General features: G+C 38.8%; 1 protein-coding gene across 1 annotated transcript; it reads right to left on the bottom strand.

Moving 5' to 3' along the window:
* On the bottom strand, positions 39–7,932 carry LOC109706599 (NEDD8 ultimate buster 1). The gene is made up of 10 exons (XM_020227540.1): positions 7,383–7,932; positions 4,565–4,687; positions 4,382–4,478; positions 4,198–4,233; positions 3,924–4,111; positions 3,492–3,594; positions 1,234–1,415; positions 1,069–1,146; positions 763–865; positions 39–678 (listed from the first exon to the last, which is right to left on the bottom strand). The coding sequence occupies exons 1-10, from the start codon at positions 7,748–7,750 to the stop codon at positions 277–279; spliced, it is 1,680 nt and encodes a 559-aa protein (XP_020083129.1). The 5' UTR covers positions 7,751–7,932; the 3' UTR covers positions 39–276.

The raw sequence follows: 16,544 nt of genomic DNA, 5'->3' as shown, positions 1-16,544 counted from the left end.
AAAAATAGAGATTATATGAATAGTACAGCAAATAAATCTTCAAAGCAAAAAAGGATGTGCAGATACTAATGTGGATTATTCGGTAACACCAAAGAGTGTTTCTACGAAGAGACACTTGTTTCAGCACGAAAGACTCATTAGTTATATAGTATATTTACAGAAGATCTATTAATAGATTTACTAACAAAGATCGGAACCTAGAAAGTTAAAAAGAGAAGAAAAAAAAACGAATAAGAAAAGAAGAACACTTGATTTCCTCATATTTGTAGCAGACAGCTATGAAGCACTTGAAGTAGACTCCAGAAGGCTCATGTACTCTGCAATGGCCTCCCCTTCTCGCGCGACTTCAATGTCGTAGTCAGCAAAAGGATCGCCTGTCAGTTTGTCTGCAAGCTCATCCTCCATTTCCACGTCTCTCCCACTCTTAGACTTCTTTGCTTGTTCTTGTTCTTCTTCATCTCCTTCTTCGTCTTCCTCACGGTCTTCTTCCCCCTGTTCATTCATATTATCATCTTCCTGGTTATCGGCAGTGGTAGCAGCAGCAGCTGATGACCCTTCTTGACTCTCTTCTGGCGGATTACTACCACCGGCATAATGGTCATCAACCCCTGAAGCTCTTTGAACGACATCTTGATCTGTCCGTTTTGTGGCTTTTTGCTTCCTCAACTCCATCCTGCTCTGGAAACGTAAATGGCTCAAATTAGTTGGAAAGAATGAAAGAAACAAAGCTGAGAGAGAGAGAGAGAGAGAGAGAGAGAGTACTTGTAGGGCACAGTTTTGCTCAGGATCTGTCAAAAGATCTAATGCTTTTTGTGCATCGTTTTCATTTATACGAAGAGCCTCTGCAGCAAGGTATTTCTCAAACCTAGAAAATTTTAAAAAATAAGAATAGCAGTTACTTTCAAAAGCTCAATGCTTTACACATAAGAAAGGAACGCTACCACTTTCTAGTATCGAGAGCAAAGGAATGAAAAAGCAACCTATTGCTTCTAATTGGAAACAGCCGACTTGTTACACTTCTAATGAAGGTTGGAATTTGAAAGATCACACAGGGCATCTAATGCTTACCCTATTGAAACCAACTCTTTCAGTCTTTGGAGATCGACAGCCTTGTTATTGGGAGTCTTGCCATATCTCTTTTGCTCCCTGCAAATCCCACAAATACCTACAATCAATAACGATATTAAAGAAGAATAAAGAGGAACAATACATGTCTTCAAAGTTGAATTTCACATGATATCATCATGCCGCTGAACATCCTCCTCTCGTCTTCGAGCTTTCTTTGCTCGTTCCTCGACCAGGAAGTCAACTGCTGACTGAACATCCTGACCGGTCATTCTTAATGCTCTTTTGGCTGCCCTCTCTCTATAGCCCATGCCCATTAATAATGATAAAGCTTCATCAGGCACTTGAAGCTGAAGAAAAGGTAGATATGCAAATCCAAATGATCAAATAATTCAAATAATTATTCACGCTGTGCACATTAATAATCTGAACCTTAGCAGAAAGTCAACTTATTTCTACCAAATTAGAAGTTCATATTATGGAAACTAGAACCAATGAATAGTTAGAATCTATATAAATATAGAATCGAGAGTATGTACGGTGGGCTCCCCGCGTTTTGCGGGGGACTCGCGAGAGAGAGAGAGAGAGAGAGGGAGAGAGAGAGAACCGACGGAGGGAGAGAGAGCAGTACAGAGAGAGGGGGAGAGAGAGAGAGAGCCAGGAAGAGAGGAAAGAGAAAGGAAGAGAAGAGAGAGAGGGGGGGGCCTGCGTCAGGCAACCCGCCGCTCGCAGCACGCGCGAAGAGAGAGAGGGAGAGAGGGGGGAGAGAGAGAGAGAGAGAGAGTGAGGAGAGAGAGAGAGAGAGAGAGCAAGAGTGTCTCTCTCTTCTCTCTCCAGCGCGGCGCAGGGATACGGGCGGCCCGCACATGGCAGGCCCACCCCCTGGTTCCTCTCTAACTCGTCTCTCTCCCTCTCTCCACACCCAGCCCCCCTTTTCTCTCCCTCTCCCCTTTCTCTCTCCCACTCCTCCCCTCTCCGCGGGCTCTCTCTCCCCCTTCTCTCTCTCCCCACGTGCGCGCGACCGCGCCCAAACGGTGCGGGACGGGGCGCGGGCCGTGCGGGAGGTCGGGGACCCGCAACCCCCCGCGCGCGCGAGCTCCCCCCCCCCCCCCTTTTATACCTCTCCTCCCCAGACTCTCTCCACTCTCCCCACCCTCTCCCCCTCTTTTTCTTCCTCCTGCTCCTCTCATCTCTCTCCCCTCTCCCAGAGCGGGCGGGAGGCAGCGGAGGGAGGCGGGGCGGGCGAACGGCGGAGACTGGAGGCGCTGCGCGGGCGCGGCCGCAGGCGCCGGGGCGAGGTGGGCACCGGCGCGATGCCCGGGGGAGACGGGAGGGCCGGCCTACTGCGGGTCCGCGGTGCGCTCGCGAGGCGCGGGCGGGGTGCGGGGCCGCGAGCGGTGGCCGTCTTCGCAGCCGAACGGGAGAAGCAGAGAGAGAAGAAACAGAAACAGAGAGAGAGACGAGCGAGGCGGAGAGAGAGGAGAGAGAGAAGAGAGAGAGAGAGAGAGAGAGCAGAGAGGAGAGAGGGAAAGATATATATTATATATATTATATATATTTATATATATATTTTAAATTTATTTATAAATATATATTGTATCTATTATATATATATATATAATTTTATTTATAAATTATATATATATATATTTATTTATTTATTTATTTATTATTATATATATATATAATTTTATTTAATAAATATATATATATATTTACTTATTTATTTATTATAATATATTAATATAAATAAATAAGATATATATGATTATTATTTATAAATATATATTATCTATTATATAATTTTATTTATAAATATATTATATATATTTACTTATTTATTTATTATATATATATATATAATAAATAAATAAGTATATATATATATTTATTTATAAATATATATTTATCTATTATATATATATATAATTTTATTTATAAATATATATATATATATAATATATATATATATATATAATAATTTATTTGTATATATTTTGTTATTATAATATATAATTTTTATTTATAAATATATATTTATTATTATATATAGTTTTTTTATTTATATATATATATATATATTATTATATAATAATTTATTATATAATTTACTATTTATTTTTTTAAAATATTTCTTTTCCCCCCTCTTTTCTTCTTTTTTTTTGATATTATCTTTTTCTTTACCCTTTTTCCCCCTTTTCCTCCCCTGTTCTAAATTTTTTTTTTTTGTATAATTGCGGATCATGTACAAAAAAATAAAAATTAAATTTAAAATTTAAAATTTAAATTTTTATATAAATTTCCCGCAGCGTAGCGCGGGCCTTCACTAGTAGTGCATGATTTTTCAAAAAAGATAATTCAAGTAAAATTTGTAGAGATCAATACATTTACACATGCCAATCAAAAGCTGATAAAAGTAGAGATACCTGCATATATTTGGTTTGTGCAGAAGTCAGAGATCTACGAGCTGCTTCAAAATCGCCACTGTGATAAGCTACCACCCCTTCCAAGAGTTCCAGTCTCACATATCTGTTTTTACCAAATTATAGATGAAAAATATCGTATGGGGACCCAAGAAGAAATTACTATACTATCTGCATTTAGATGTTAAGACATTAGGGGTCTGTTTGTTTCCACAGAAAATGAAAGAGCAAACTGCTTTGCGCTCAAAGAAGTGTTTTATAATTCTCCGGAAAATATCCATCCATTCTCATCATCTCATGCAAAGTAAACAACGAAGAAATAAAAATAGTTCTCATCCTCTGAAACAAACACAAAAAATTACATTTGATACGTATTTGAAAACATTTTTTGATTGTTATCCTTGGAGCCAATTGAACCCTAAGTCAAAAACTTACATGGCAAGTTCTGCATGGCGACCGTCTTGAAGGACTCTAAACCGCTTGGAATCTTTACCATGAGACCGTTCAAACCCTTTCCTAGCCTTCGCCAGGCGATCTCCTGCAACTGACAAACATGAAACATCGCGGAGCATGAAGTAACACCAAACTGTATCAAGTTGAAGAATTGGCACATTGTCAATCATCTGGAAACACAGCAACAGAAACAGTTAAGACAGATGTCAGCTAATATTTTGACATATACAAGGCAAAAGGAATTCTGTTAGATTACCTCAATAAACCTAGCATCACAAAGAGAGAAAGCCTCCTGCAAGTACAACAACAAGCTAGTTAATATACCTAGGTTATTCATCCAAGTATAAGAAGCGATAGACAAAATACAACAATCCCCATATATTCAATATTATCAGTTTAGTAAGCAATTAAAGCAAGAAAGAAAATAACAGGCAACGAACCTCTGCCATAGCTAACACATCTAACGCATCCTCGTACTTTTGCTTATTGATAAGGCTTTTAGCATTTGCATGGAGCATCAGACCCATCATCACTGCCCTAAAATAATCAATCAACTTGTGTGAAGGATAATCATCTGAAATATTAACTAGGAATAGCAATCTTTATATGCAATTCATCAGTACCGTTTATCGGACTCAGATACAAACATCACTTTCTGACCACTCTGATCTTCAAGCTCTATATTATAGTCTTCCAGTGGAAGTGAACCATCTGAGTGCCTCTGAGCCAGTGCCTTGGCAGCCTCCCTACAAAATGTTAGGATGTTAGCCGAATACATTTAAAGCACATATGTGGCAAAAAATAAAATTAGTCGCACAATATATCAAGCATATAGTTTGCAATGTATCAGAGGGAATTCTGAATAAAAATATATATATATGGTTTTCTGAGCTTGTATCTCCATTTAAGTCTGTAGCCTAATGTGTTTTCTAAAATAAACACCAAAATATTTTCTACAAATACTCTTAAGTACACTTTTAGATATAAGCCTCCACCAACCAAGTCCACCTCACTGCAGGGCAAGTCAGTGGTCAGCCAACAAAGTGTAGTGTCTTCAAGTGAGCCTGTCACACAGCCGACCAAATTTATAGCGAATCCTCAAATTACAGAAAACTGAGAGATGCAGACTGATCCCTCCGATCAATCAATCCATTCTTTCCTCTTACACTTGTAATCTTGTATATCATTTACAGCTAAAATAGAGTTGTAATAGGATAGGAAGGATGAAGACTATAAATAGGACTTCTCACTCTGCCTTTCCTCTGACGAATTTGCAAATAAGTTAATGGAATAGTTAGGTGGTGCTAAGACAGTGATCTGTTCAAGGAGGCCTTCCCCTCAGAAAAAGATTCTTCGACATGTCTTCCCCTTGAAGATGAGAGACATCGACCATCAAGACAATCTAGCTGCAGCAAATTTAACCTTGAAGCAGGCAGTACTTCATCAGAAGTGGAAAAGGAAGAAGAAGGAGCAACTTCGGCTTGAAAAAAAGCCAGGCTGGTTGATCATTGGCAGGACTAATCCGCTTGATCTGATTGTCCTAGATTTGGATAGTGAACCCTTTTCCTATTGTTTCTGCTTTATTTGTTTTGGATTTCTGCTCTACCATCATGCTGCCATGCCCATACATCAAACTGTTGCCTCCCCATGAAGAAGTTATGAGTCAAGACATCTCCTTCCATGAGAAGATTGAATCAAACACATCAGCATTGGAACGTTATTGCAGCAAAATACAACCTATAATGGAGAAATTTGATTCTTAACCTATGTATAATAACCTGTAAAGGACATTGATGCGGAAGTCTCAGGATTCAAAGAGATGGATTAGCACTCAAGGAAAATATTACATGTCCAACAGGTAAGTAGATGCAGGAATCCAATTTCAACAACAATCTATGTCCCACCAATAGCCGCAGTATCAACATGAAACCAGATTCTGCACAGATCTTTGACATGCAGCAACTTGCAATTTACCATATGGGTCTTGAGCTCAGTCTTTTTTAATTAATTAAACAAATATTTGTGTAATAAGTCAATTTGTTGACTACATTCACTACATTGACTGCCTTCCACATTTTCCTTTGCATGTAAGGAGATTGTTACTGTGCTCGCATGTGTGTATTGATCTGAGTGAAAAATTAATGTATGAATATGCTTCTCCCATGATCATTTTATGTACTCCAAGCACAAGCAGAATCAAGAGTTCCTACTTCTTACTATGAATAATCTTTCCTGATTTATTAGGGAAAAAAAAAAAAACACCTCTCCACCACCTCCTTCTGAACGTGAGACAAGAATCACTTCATCTCCGCCGTAATATGAAGCCATTGGTCACCACTTTAAGTAAACATAAGATAAAGGTATCTCCTTTTGAAATTGTCATATCCGTACTAGTCTTCTATGAATTAACTGGCTTGGGACCCTATGAAATGGCTCTTCAGCAAGAAATCAACGCAGTTGACCTTAGTAGAAACTGGCTTCTAATCCAAAATTCCACCTTGCAACATTTAATTTCTTTACACGTTCCTTCATAAACCTACATCCACAAATCCAAAACACCTACAAATGATGGCAGGCCCCTAGTACACAATCAAATTGGAATTAATTGATTCCCAATTCAATGAATTTTTAATTGAATTGGGAAAGGAGGTGAAAATTTTTTGTTTGGAATGTCATGCAGATAGATTGATTTTACCATTCGGTGTTTTTTTGGGTGGAAGTGTATTTCTATGTTCAAGAAAGTCTATTCGTAGAAATCAGAAATTACAGAGTCTTACTCGCTTAACACTTTTAGAAATTGAAATCATTCTAAATCATCAAAAGTCGCAATCAGAACAAATCACATTCGACTGGGTTTCAAAAACTGACTTGTGAATTGACTTGCAATTTTATGAATTCAGGTGAATTGATTTTGGGGCCAAATGTCTTTTATTAGGAATAAATGAAATTGAATTAAATTTCATTGTCTATTTTTCTTGTTTTGTCCCTAGTCACATTAGTAAAGAAATTAGAAAACAAGTATCTTTACACAATTCATGGCAAATCTGATCTCGAACCATCGAATTTCTTTATACTTAAATCATCCCGACTCGTTGCATACTAATTCAAGTCATACCCACCAACGTTTCCAAACGCTGAATTTAATAAATACTGATTTTCAATTTCACATACGCTGAATTATGAGTTGCCACAAATTAAGATGGGCAAATTACTTCAAACTATACCCACCAATGTTCTTAAACAGTGGATTTAATAAAATCCACTTTGCAATTCCCTTGCAACCAGATTGTGTTGAGCTTTTCCAGGCAGTGGGTTTAACAAACTGTGATTTACAATTCCGCAGAAATAAGTAATTCGGAAGTCCCCAGGCAGCCTACTAACGAAATTATGAGATGCAATTATTCAGATCACTCGTAGGTTAGGAGGGAGGGGAACTGTCACCAGATTCTGTTGAGCTTCTTGGATTGCTCGGCCTCGGCGGCGGCCCTGGCGCTCTCGGCCGCGGCCTCGGCGTTGAGGGCCTTCCCGCGGTCGGCCGACACGCAGGTGGCGAGCACCTTGGCGTTGTTCTTCACGCCCAGCTGGAGGAGACTCGCGTCGCCGCCGCCGCCGCCGTCCCGCAAGACCTTGCCGCCGCAGATGAGGTTGACGCAGGCGGGGTCGGCGCCGCCCGACCGCCGCGCGACCTCCGCGCGGAGCATCGGGAGCGTCCACGAGTCGAGTCGGACGTCCAGGACCCCCGTCCACGCCCCGGCGATCTTCAGCCTCGCCGGTGCCGGGGCCGCCGCCGCCCGATCGTCGCCGTCCATGGCAGTTCTGGGTTTGATAATAATCTAATTATAAAGAGTAAAAAGTGGGGGTTTCGAGAATGATCTAGATGTCGAGAGAGAGAGAGAGAGAGAGAGAGAGAGGAGGACTGGAGGAGGACTTGGAGTTTGGGAGAGATTTTGATGGGCCGGCGAGTTTCTTAGTCAGTAAGTTTTAACTTTGTTCCCATTATAGATAGCGTGCAAATATAATAGGTTTTAAGTATGCTTCTTTTAAAAATAATAATAATTAAACCAATCTATCTATTAAATCAATTATTTATTATCTATTATCTATTATTGATTAATGTATTAATCTAATATCTATTATCTATTATCTATTAATCTATATTAATCTGTTCCTTCTTATCTATTATTTATTATTTTATTAATCTATATTCTATATTATTAATTATTAATTAATTATTATAATTATTATATTATAATAAATATAACTATAATTATTATATTATTATTATAATAATTATAATTATTATAATTATAATTAAATCTCCCTACCTTCTTCCACGTGTCGTTTTATCTTAATATGTGAGACCCATCTATTAATTTATCTATTATCTATTAAACTATATGAAAGCTCAATATTTAAACTAATTTGGCATACTCTCCTTATTTTAGGGAGATGATTTAACCTTTGTTACTTTGTCTTTTCATTAAAGCTCAATACTTAAATGACATGTCATACATAGCTAATTTGAGAAAACAGTTCACACTTTTAAAAATGTACACGACTCTTCGCCTTCTCTCCACCATCCTAATTAATGCATCCACGGTCTCAATACAATTACAACCGTCGCCTCTCCATCTCCATACCGCCCCTTCCCTATCTCATCTCGCTTCTCTTTTCTTTTTTTTTTTTTTTTTTTTTTTTTTTTTTTTTTTTTTTTTTTTTGCTCTTCTCTATCAACATCAATTTTCTCCCTTACCTTCTCCTGCGCACTATGGTATCTCCCTCTATCTCTCTCAAACTAATGGCCCCCATTAGATGGCGAAGGTTTCGTAGTCCCAGTGTCACGCCCCGAGCCTGATCCTTTTGGCCGGTTCGAGAGCGTCGAACAGACGCCAAACGGACAGAGCCTCCCCTGTCCGCCCAAGGCTCAACAACAAGTATCAATAGAGTAACAATCGCATAAGCGGAAGTATACACAATGGCTTGCACGAGGGCAAGCAATAGCCAATAGTGAAAGTAATAAACTACACTTAGAAAATCAACTACAATTTTTGCATCATTTCTTCTCTTTTACATCGCGTGATCTCAAATATAAATTCTTTTACATTATTCATTTAACATGTTCATAATAGTATAATCATCAAGATACAAAAGATGATGTATAAGTAGAGGGTATGCGACTACAAAATGATAACCACTCGGGAAGTCTCTAACTAGGGCGCGATGCCCTTACCGCGATCGTCAGCCGGCTCGCTCGGTCCCGGCTCTGTGGAAATAAGGGTGTGAGAACTACAATAAAGTTTTCAGTGGGTTCGGCAACCAACTACGCCGACTATCCCACTAGGTCTAATCAGGCATAATAGAATAGAGAAAAGAAAGTAACAAACTAACAAATGCAACTAATATGCCTGAACAATATAAAATGCGATGCTCGATATAATGCTCATGATTAATGCAGGATCACAATTTCTTTACCCAATCTCTTAGCTAACCCGTAGGTTTCGCCCTCAACAAATTCACCAACCCAAAATCCTAATAACCGGGGAGATATCCGCTACAACCCGATAGGACCGTCCTCTTGGGAGATACCCGCTACAATCCAGTGATGTCAACTCCGGAGCACATCTCCCGAGGGGGAGCTACCACCTTCGAGCAAGAACTAAAGGTGAGTACGATCAATCCTACATTGATGATTCCAAGTTCAATCCATTCCTTAACTTTAAGGAAGACCATACTCAAATGACCTTTAACTCTAAGGTTGAAATGTCATAATGTCTCAATCATTCTTTTCTTTGCATTCTTTACTATCACTAGTGTCATATACACTACTAAGTTCTTGTACTCGTGCCATACTTATTTTGTAAGTGCTATGTTCTTGTTCTCATGCTAAATGCCACACTTATTTTCTAAGTGTTCTAGACTCATCAATGTCACTCGTTAGATCAATGTCACGGTGTCACTTTTGTTTACTAACCCTTCTAGGTTCTTGTCACATTCATGCATACATAGAGATTATCATTCTCACATCTTACAAGTATTTAACATGCATTTGAATTTACATCATGCTATAAAAAGTTCACAATTTAACCCTATTATGCAAAATGCTCAAATATGTACATATACTCAAAACATGACACTTAGACATAAAAGAATTTTCGAGGACCTTGGAATGCACCACCTATCTTAGAAAGTTGAAAGGTTGCTACGGTGAATTTCTTGAAATTTTTGAAGCTTTACTTTTTCACCTGCAGCAAAACGAAGCCGAATTAGGCTTTTTATTAATAACTCCATCTAAACCTTTTCGTAACGTTAAACGGAGTTGTCCCACGCGTCGAGGACACCCACAATTAGGTTTCTACGGGGTCAATTCGCCCCCGAAAAATTCTAGGGTAAAAGCCTCAAATTTGAGCCCTAACAATGTCATCTAGGGTTTCCACCTAGATCGATCTTGTTGCTAAGCAAAGAATAGCTTAGAATCACCTGGGAAGCTCTCTAATAAGGTTTCTAAGCTCTTGAACCAACCCTAGGGCCTTTACTTTGACCCCTAGTGACCCACCATGAGTGCTCTACAAGAAAACTATGGATTTCATAGCTTCTAGCTCAACAAAGTTTCTAAAGCTCACAAAGAGCCCAAAACTCCAAGACCTAGTGATCAAAACCAAACCCTAGACTCAAAAGGTAAGTAAACTCACCTTTGCCCAAGCCCTAGCAAGCTTCTTCTTGTTGGAGAGCTCCTTGGACCACCAAAATCCACCAAGGATCCTCCTCCAAGCCTTTCCTTCTTCTTCTCCAAGCTCTAGGGTTAGCTCTCTAGAGAGAGAAAAGAGAGAAAGTGAGAGAGAGAGAGGTGTGAATGGCTTTAAAGGGAGAGGAGGTTGGGTGTATAATGTGTTGTAATAATTACAACAAGGCCCCTCCACTTTATTTCCAGTGCACTCCCCAGACTGGGCATTTTTGGTAGTCAGGGACAGGTCTCCCCGACCTGGGACCGGTCCCCGGGAGCTTCTCCCGCGGACTGCGCAGGCTGCCCGCGATGCAACCGGTCTCCCTCAATGGAACCGATCTTTAGGGATCGGTCTCTCGTTGCAGGGACCGGTTCCCGAGAGCTGGTTTTCCAGGACTTAGCCGATTTCTCAGCCCTCCCCACTGCCTACGCGTTCGGGGACCGGTCTCTCCCACCAGGGACCGGTCCCCGAGAGCACAAAACCTGCAGTTTGCAGATTTTGATTTCCAAAAGCTCTCGAAGATCCCCAATAATGTATCTTTGCATTATTTGACGCCTTCGGCCTCTCCGAAATGTACCAACCTCGCACTTTGGTCAATTTAACCAAGGTTCGAATTTAATTACCAAGGTTTCGGTATGTTACACCCAGTACTCCTTGGTCAGTGGACGTTCAAGTCGGCATAGATGCGGACCTTGAAGATAGCGTCAGGGCGGAGCACGAACTAGCCGATGCGCTGGGCCATGGCATCGGTAACGAAGGCGATGGTGCGACAAGAGCGAGCGGCGGCAGCGAGAGCAACGGCGATAGAGATCCAGCGGAGAGGGGGAAGGAGAGGACATTGCTCCTAAGTTCTCCATCGTTCGCATCAAAAAGCAGGCGGTTGTCCTCTTTTACTCAACATAAAAATTCTTTCTTTTTTTTCCCTTTCTTAAGAAAAAGTTATTAGATTTGTGACTACAAAGATTCGTAGTTTTAGTTCGGCTCACAAATTATCCCTATGTTTGAATTATAATTTGAATTTATAATTTAGTTTTAAATTAAAATTGAAGCTTTAAGTTCAAATTTAGAGTTTAAGTTTTAAATTTTGAATTTGAATTTAATATCTCAATTCAAATTAAAATCTAAATATAAAGTTTATTTTGGGAGTGTGAATTCTCATTAAATAATCCAATTTTATATACTATTCTATAACCATCAAATATTGGATTGGATTATTATTTATCCAATCCAATCCTAATCGCAATCGTATCCAATCCTTCTACGCTATCCTATCCAGTTCAATATTAAATACCAAGCATGCCATAAGCGAATGATTTGTGAGGATTCAACGCAAATGATAGAGTCCCTTTGATTTGAAGAAAGGGAATTAAAGTCTAAGAATTTGAATGCAAAAAAAAAATTATAGATTGTAATTGTCACGCCCTGGATTTCAGTGGAAGCTCACCAGCTATGTACACAGACCCGCCGTGTACACCACCATTTTTAGTGTACACAAGGCATCTACAATCAACATAGCAAAAGCATAAACTCTTAACCAGGTAATCAGAGCAAAAACTAAAAGTTCATAAACTTAAACTAAACAATACCAATTATAGTTTAGAAGTAAAGTACAAAGTACATTCTAATTAGTCCCAAAATACATCTCTGAACTAAACTAGAATAAGCTTGCATGGTTCATCTATTTAACATCGAGGAGGCTCTAGTTAGCCGCTGACTCCTTGTCAGGAACCCTAACCTTTCCCGTTGCCGAAGGCTCTGCACAAAAGCAACCAACAAATGGGCGTGAGAACTATTAAACAATAGTTTCCAGTGGATAAGCCGCCGAGAGTGGCGAAATATACCACTAGGTCAACTGAGGCATGAGTAAACTACAACAAGTAGAAAATATAAATGCAACAAGTAGATGAAATGAATCAACTATAAACATACATTTCTAACAAATAGATGAAATGAATCAACTATAAACATGCCTCAACGAGATATGTTTGTAAACATGTCTTATATACAAGTCATTACATATACAAGTTTGGTATTTATACTCATTACAAGTTGTTCATCTTTAACTACATGTCATGATTCATACAGAATTTCATTATTACAGTTTAACCAACTAATGACATTATATAGCTATCTTCCTACACTAGCAGGAGTGTAAACATGCAGGTACTATCATTATACTAATGACTAACAGGAATATCAATCTCTTAGTATGTTCCTTACTAGGTATATCTCAACTAATGACATAAAACACCTTTACTACAATATCCATCTAAGGTAAACTCATTTACTTAACCCAATTAACAAGAGACTTACACGTGGTGAAGTCCCGGCTCGCGCCGTGCGTAATGGCCCCGGGGAAGTCAACACTACCCACGGCAATCCACTTCAGCGCTCAGTCCCGCACAGGCGATCTGCTTTCGCAAGGCCAACTCCGGAGTGCCGGCTTGTGGGGAGCGCCCTCACAAGCATGTGTGAATGAGCACATTGGCAAGCAAGCGTAATCTATAGCATAGTGTTCACAAGTTCATCATGTCTCTAACATGGAATCTTATCTTTGACACAAAGTCGACAATTAATAATAATGTCATATCTTACTTTCAACTATTTGGTGACATCTTTCTACCAAGAGATAATATGACTTAAACAAATACATGATTTACATCATATTGATGATTCTAACGGGCTATACCCGCATACTCACATATAGTTCTCTCACTACTCCTTATACATAAGAAAAGTGGTTTACTAAGGTCATACTCAATGACTCATTCTGGTGTTCATACAACTTATGGCATATATTCTATATTTCTACATAAACCTCCACTATATGGAGTAAACAAGTATTATGCAATTACTTCTACTTAACTACGCAAGTATATCATTCACGACCCATAGGTCATAATCTATATCATCATGTACAATTCTAATTATTTAACTAGATTATATTCAATAGTATAACGTTCATGTTATGTCGTAATGCCCAGTTCTAATTACTTAACTAGATCATATACAAGAACACGAAATTCATGCTAGTTCTACCATGTGAAAGCAATAACCAACTTGTCAACACAAGTATGCGAAATATCATATAAGGTCTCTATATATGATTTCTCTACAATTCATTTCACAATATAAATGTATATGTATGTAACTCTACTATACATGATATGCTAGAAGTTCTGTCATCATGTTTACAACATAGAATTGCATGCTTTAACTCAAAGGTAAAGCACCATAATACATCATTCACTTAGTTGCAACTAAACTAAGTGTCATACTCATAGCTTTACAGCTATTCACTATTGAATGACGTCATACTTACTTGTCTACACAAGTTTGCTAATATCATGAATACATGCTAAATGAGCAAGTAATCTATGTATGTATGCTAAGCAATTTCAAAATCCTTCCTCTACTACATAGAGGTTCTCTTATATCTGATATAATATGCATATTGATGCATGTACCAATCCATTCACACATATATCCACATAAATATGCAACAATTCTAATTTCATAATGTCAAAGAAGATATAGAAGGAATTCACCCATTTCGGTAAGGTCAAACCCACCGATTCACTGTCGACTCCATCCGATCACACGAGTGAAGGTATCCGACCACCTCCCAGCAACCTATCAACAATCTAAGCTCAATAGAAGCTTTACTAAGCCCCTTACAAGATACTTCACAAATTACCTAATATAGGTTGAATCATACCTTGTATCAAGGAGACCCTTAAACCACTCACCATCTCAGATTAGCCATCTCGAATCCACCCAAAATAGAAGTCAAATACCCTGCCAATTAAGTTCCACAACTCAGCTAGGAGTTAACCCCCAAAGCTAACCTCTCACTATACTAAAACTTATATAAGGTTGCCATGAAGAAGCTAACCTCTCCAAAACTCCAGCTCAGGTTGAAGCACATCAAATCCAACCTACAAAGTTTCCAAAACTCAGCCATAAGGGTTCAACCAACCTGCTCTGAGCTAACCTCAAAAACACCACTAATACTATCACCAACACATCAAAACTAGAGAGAAGTTAGGTTTCTCACATTGCACAGCTCCAACTCAGTTATCTACTGAGTTAGGGTTGAAGAAACACTTCCAAAACTCTCTTTCCACACTTCTACAGTTGCTCCAAGACCCTCCAAACCAGCTAGCATCAAGAGAGGGAAAGAAAACAAGTTCAAATCCACAATTTTCCACTCCAAAATGAAAAAACCCTAGAGAGAGAAAGAGAAAAGCTCTTACCCTGTTCTTCAGCTCAAACACACTAAAAAGTAAAAACCAGCTGGGGGGGTCAAGCTGGGGGATTAAAGAGATAAGCATTAGAGTGAATTTACCAAAAAACCCCTTATCCACAATATGCTGTATTGGGTATACCGATACTCGGGCATGGGGGTATCGGTACTCAATGCAAAAATCTAGCATTTCGAAGTTCCAATGCTATTTCACTCCTCCGGCCACTTAAGCACTCAAGTAACATGCCGATAAGCTCTCGACAACCCCTCACAAGATCTAGAATAGTTTCAATTACTATTCTAATACTAGAACTTTGCAATTTGCTAAAGTTCAGTGTTCTATATGCGTAAATAAATTTAATTAATTTTTAGTCTCTTTGATTTATATATTATATTATTTTTTCCTCACCATGATAAATATATTTTGGCCCATATATTTAGTTAATATAAAGTTGAGCTTTCCACTATCATTTTTATATATTAGAAAAATATATTTTTCAAGTTTCTTGCCTATACTGAGTAAGAAAGCAGATAATGAAATCATTTTGATTAATTATTGTATATATTAGTTTACTACTATAGAATCAACCCTATTGTATATATTAGTTTACTGCTACAAAATCAACTCGCCGCATCGCGTGGTTCCTACACTAGTCTATATTAATCTCCGTTGCTTCTTGTCTATTATTTATTATTTTATTAATCTATATTCTACTTATTAATTATTAATTAATTAATTATAATTATTATATTATAATAATTATAACTATAATTATTATATTATTATAATAATTATAATTATAATTAAATTCTCCTTCCTTCTTGCCACGTGTCGTGTTTACCTTGATATGTGAGACCCATCTGTCAGTTGCTTCTATTTTTTTCTGTTCAATTGGGTTTTTTCCCCCTTCGATCCAGTCGATGCTTTAACCAAACTTTTTTTTTCCCCTTTCGATCAAGACTGCTTCAATACCACGCCACCCATGCTACCTCAGATCTCGTCGGTTGCTTCGCCCCCGCCGCTTCGATCATTCTCCCGCCTTTCCAATCTCTCTCTACGCTTTGTCGTCTCCTTCCTCGAAACCCTAATAACTCGAAAGAGAGAGAGAGAGAGAGAGAGAAAGAGAGAGAGAGAGAGAGCGACACCTCCTCTTTTTTTCCCACCTCTACCTTTCGCTAGAGAACTTCACCGCCACCACTATCACGCCCCGAATTACCACGCTCCCCAGGCTTGCCAACAGATCCGTCGTATACATAGAAATTTTTCGTGCATACGAAGCGATAGCTGTAACTGCAAACAGATAATAACTACAACAAGGAATACAAAGCTACTAAAACTGAAACACATATACATAAAAAGGCCCACTGTACATACAAGTTCCAAAATACAACCACCTCTCAAGGAGTAAAACAAAATACAACTGTATCTACATGGCGACATCCCAAAGTTATCTCAGGCAGGGTACTTCTCTAGTAAAGTGACCGTGGAAGATAGGGATCTAACTCACGACTCTCTTATGTTGATCAGAAGCAGCAGCAGCAACCGACGACTCTGTAAAAAAGTGGCAACAAATGGGTGTGAGAACTACTGCAAAATAAAATAGTCCTCAGTGGGTACCGTCACCGACCCTAACG

This window comes from Ananas comosus, linkage group 2, assembly GCF_001540865.1.
Source record: "Ananas comosus cultivar F153 linkage group 2, ASM154086v1, whole genome shotgun sequence".
Classification (NCBI taxonomy): domain Eukaryota; kingdom Viridiplantae; phylum Streptophyta; class Magnoliopsida; order Poales; family Bromeliaceae; genus Ananas; species Ananas comosus.
The sequence above is the reverse complement of the archived record's forward strand: the minus strand, read 5'-3'. Positions and strand labels throughout refer to the sequence as shown.

What these genes read in the sequence shown, in the direction of transcription:
- LOC109706599 (XM_020227540.1), bottom strand. Translation starts at nt 7,750, where the DNA reads ATGGACGGCGACGATCGGGCGGCGGCGGCCCCGGCACCGGCGAGGCTG. An exon ending in AAGAAGCTCAACAGAATCTG is followed by an intron (nt 4,688 to 7,382) that starts GTGACAGTTCCC and finishes AACATTTTGTAG; the next exon opens with GGAGGCTGCCAAGGCACTGG. An exon ending in AGCAAAACTGTGCCCTACAA is followed by an intron (nt 679 to 762) that starts GTACTCTCTCTC and finishes TTACGTTTCCAG; the next exon opens with AGCAGGATGGAGTTGAGGAA.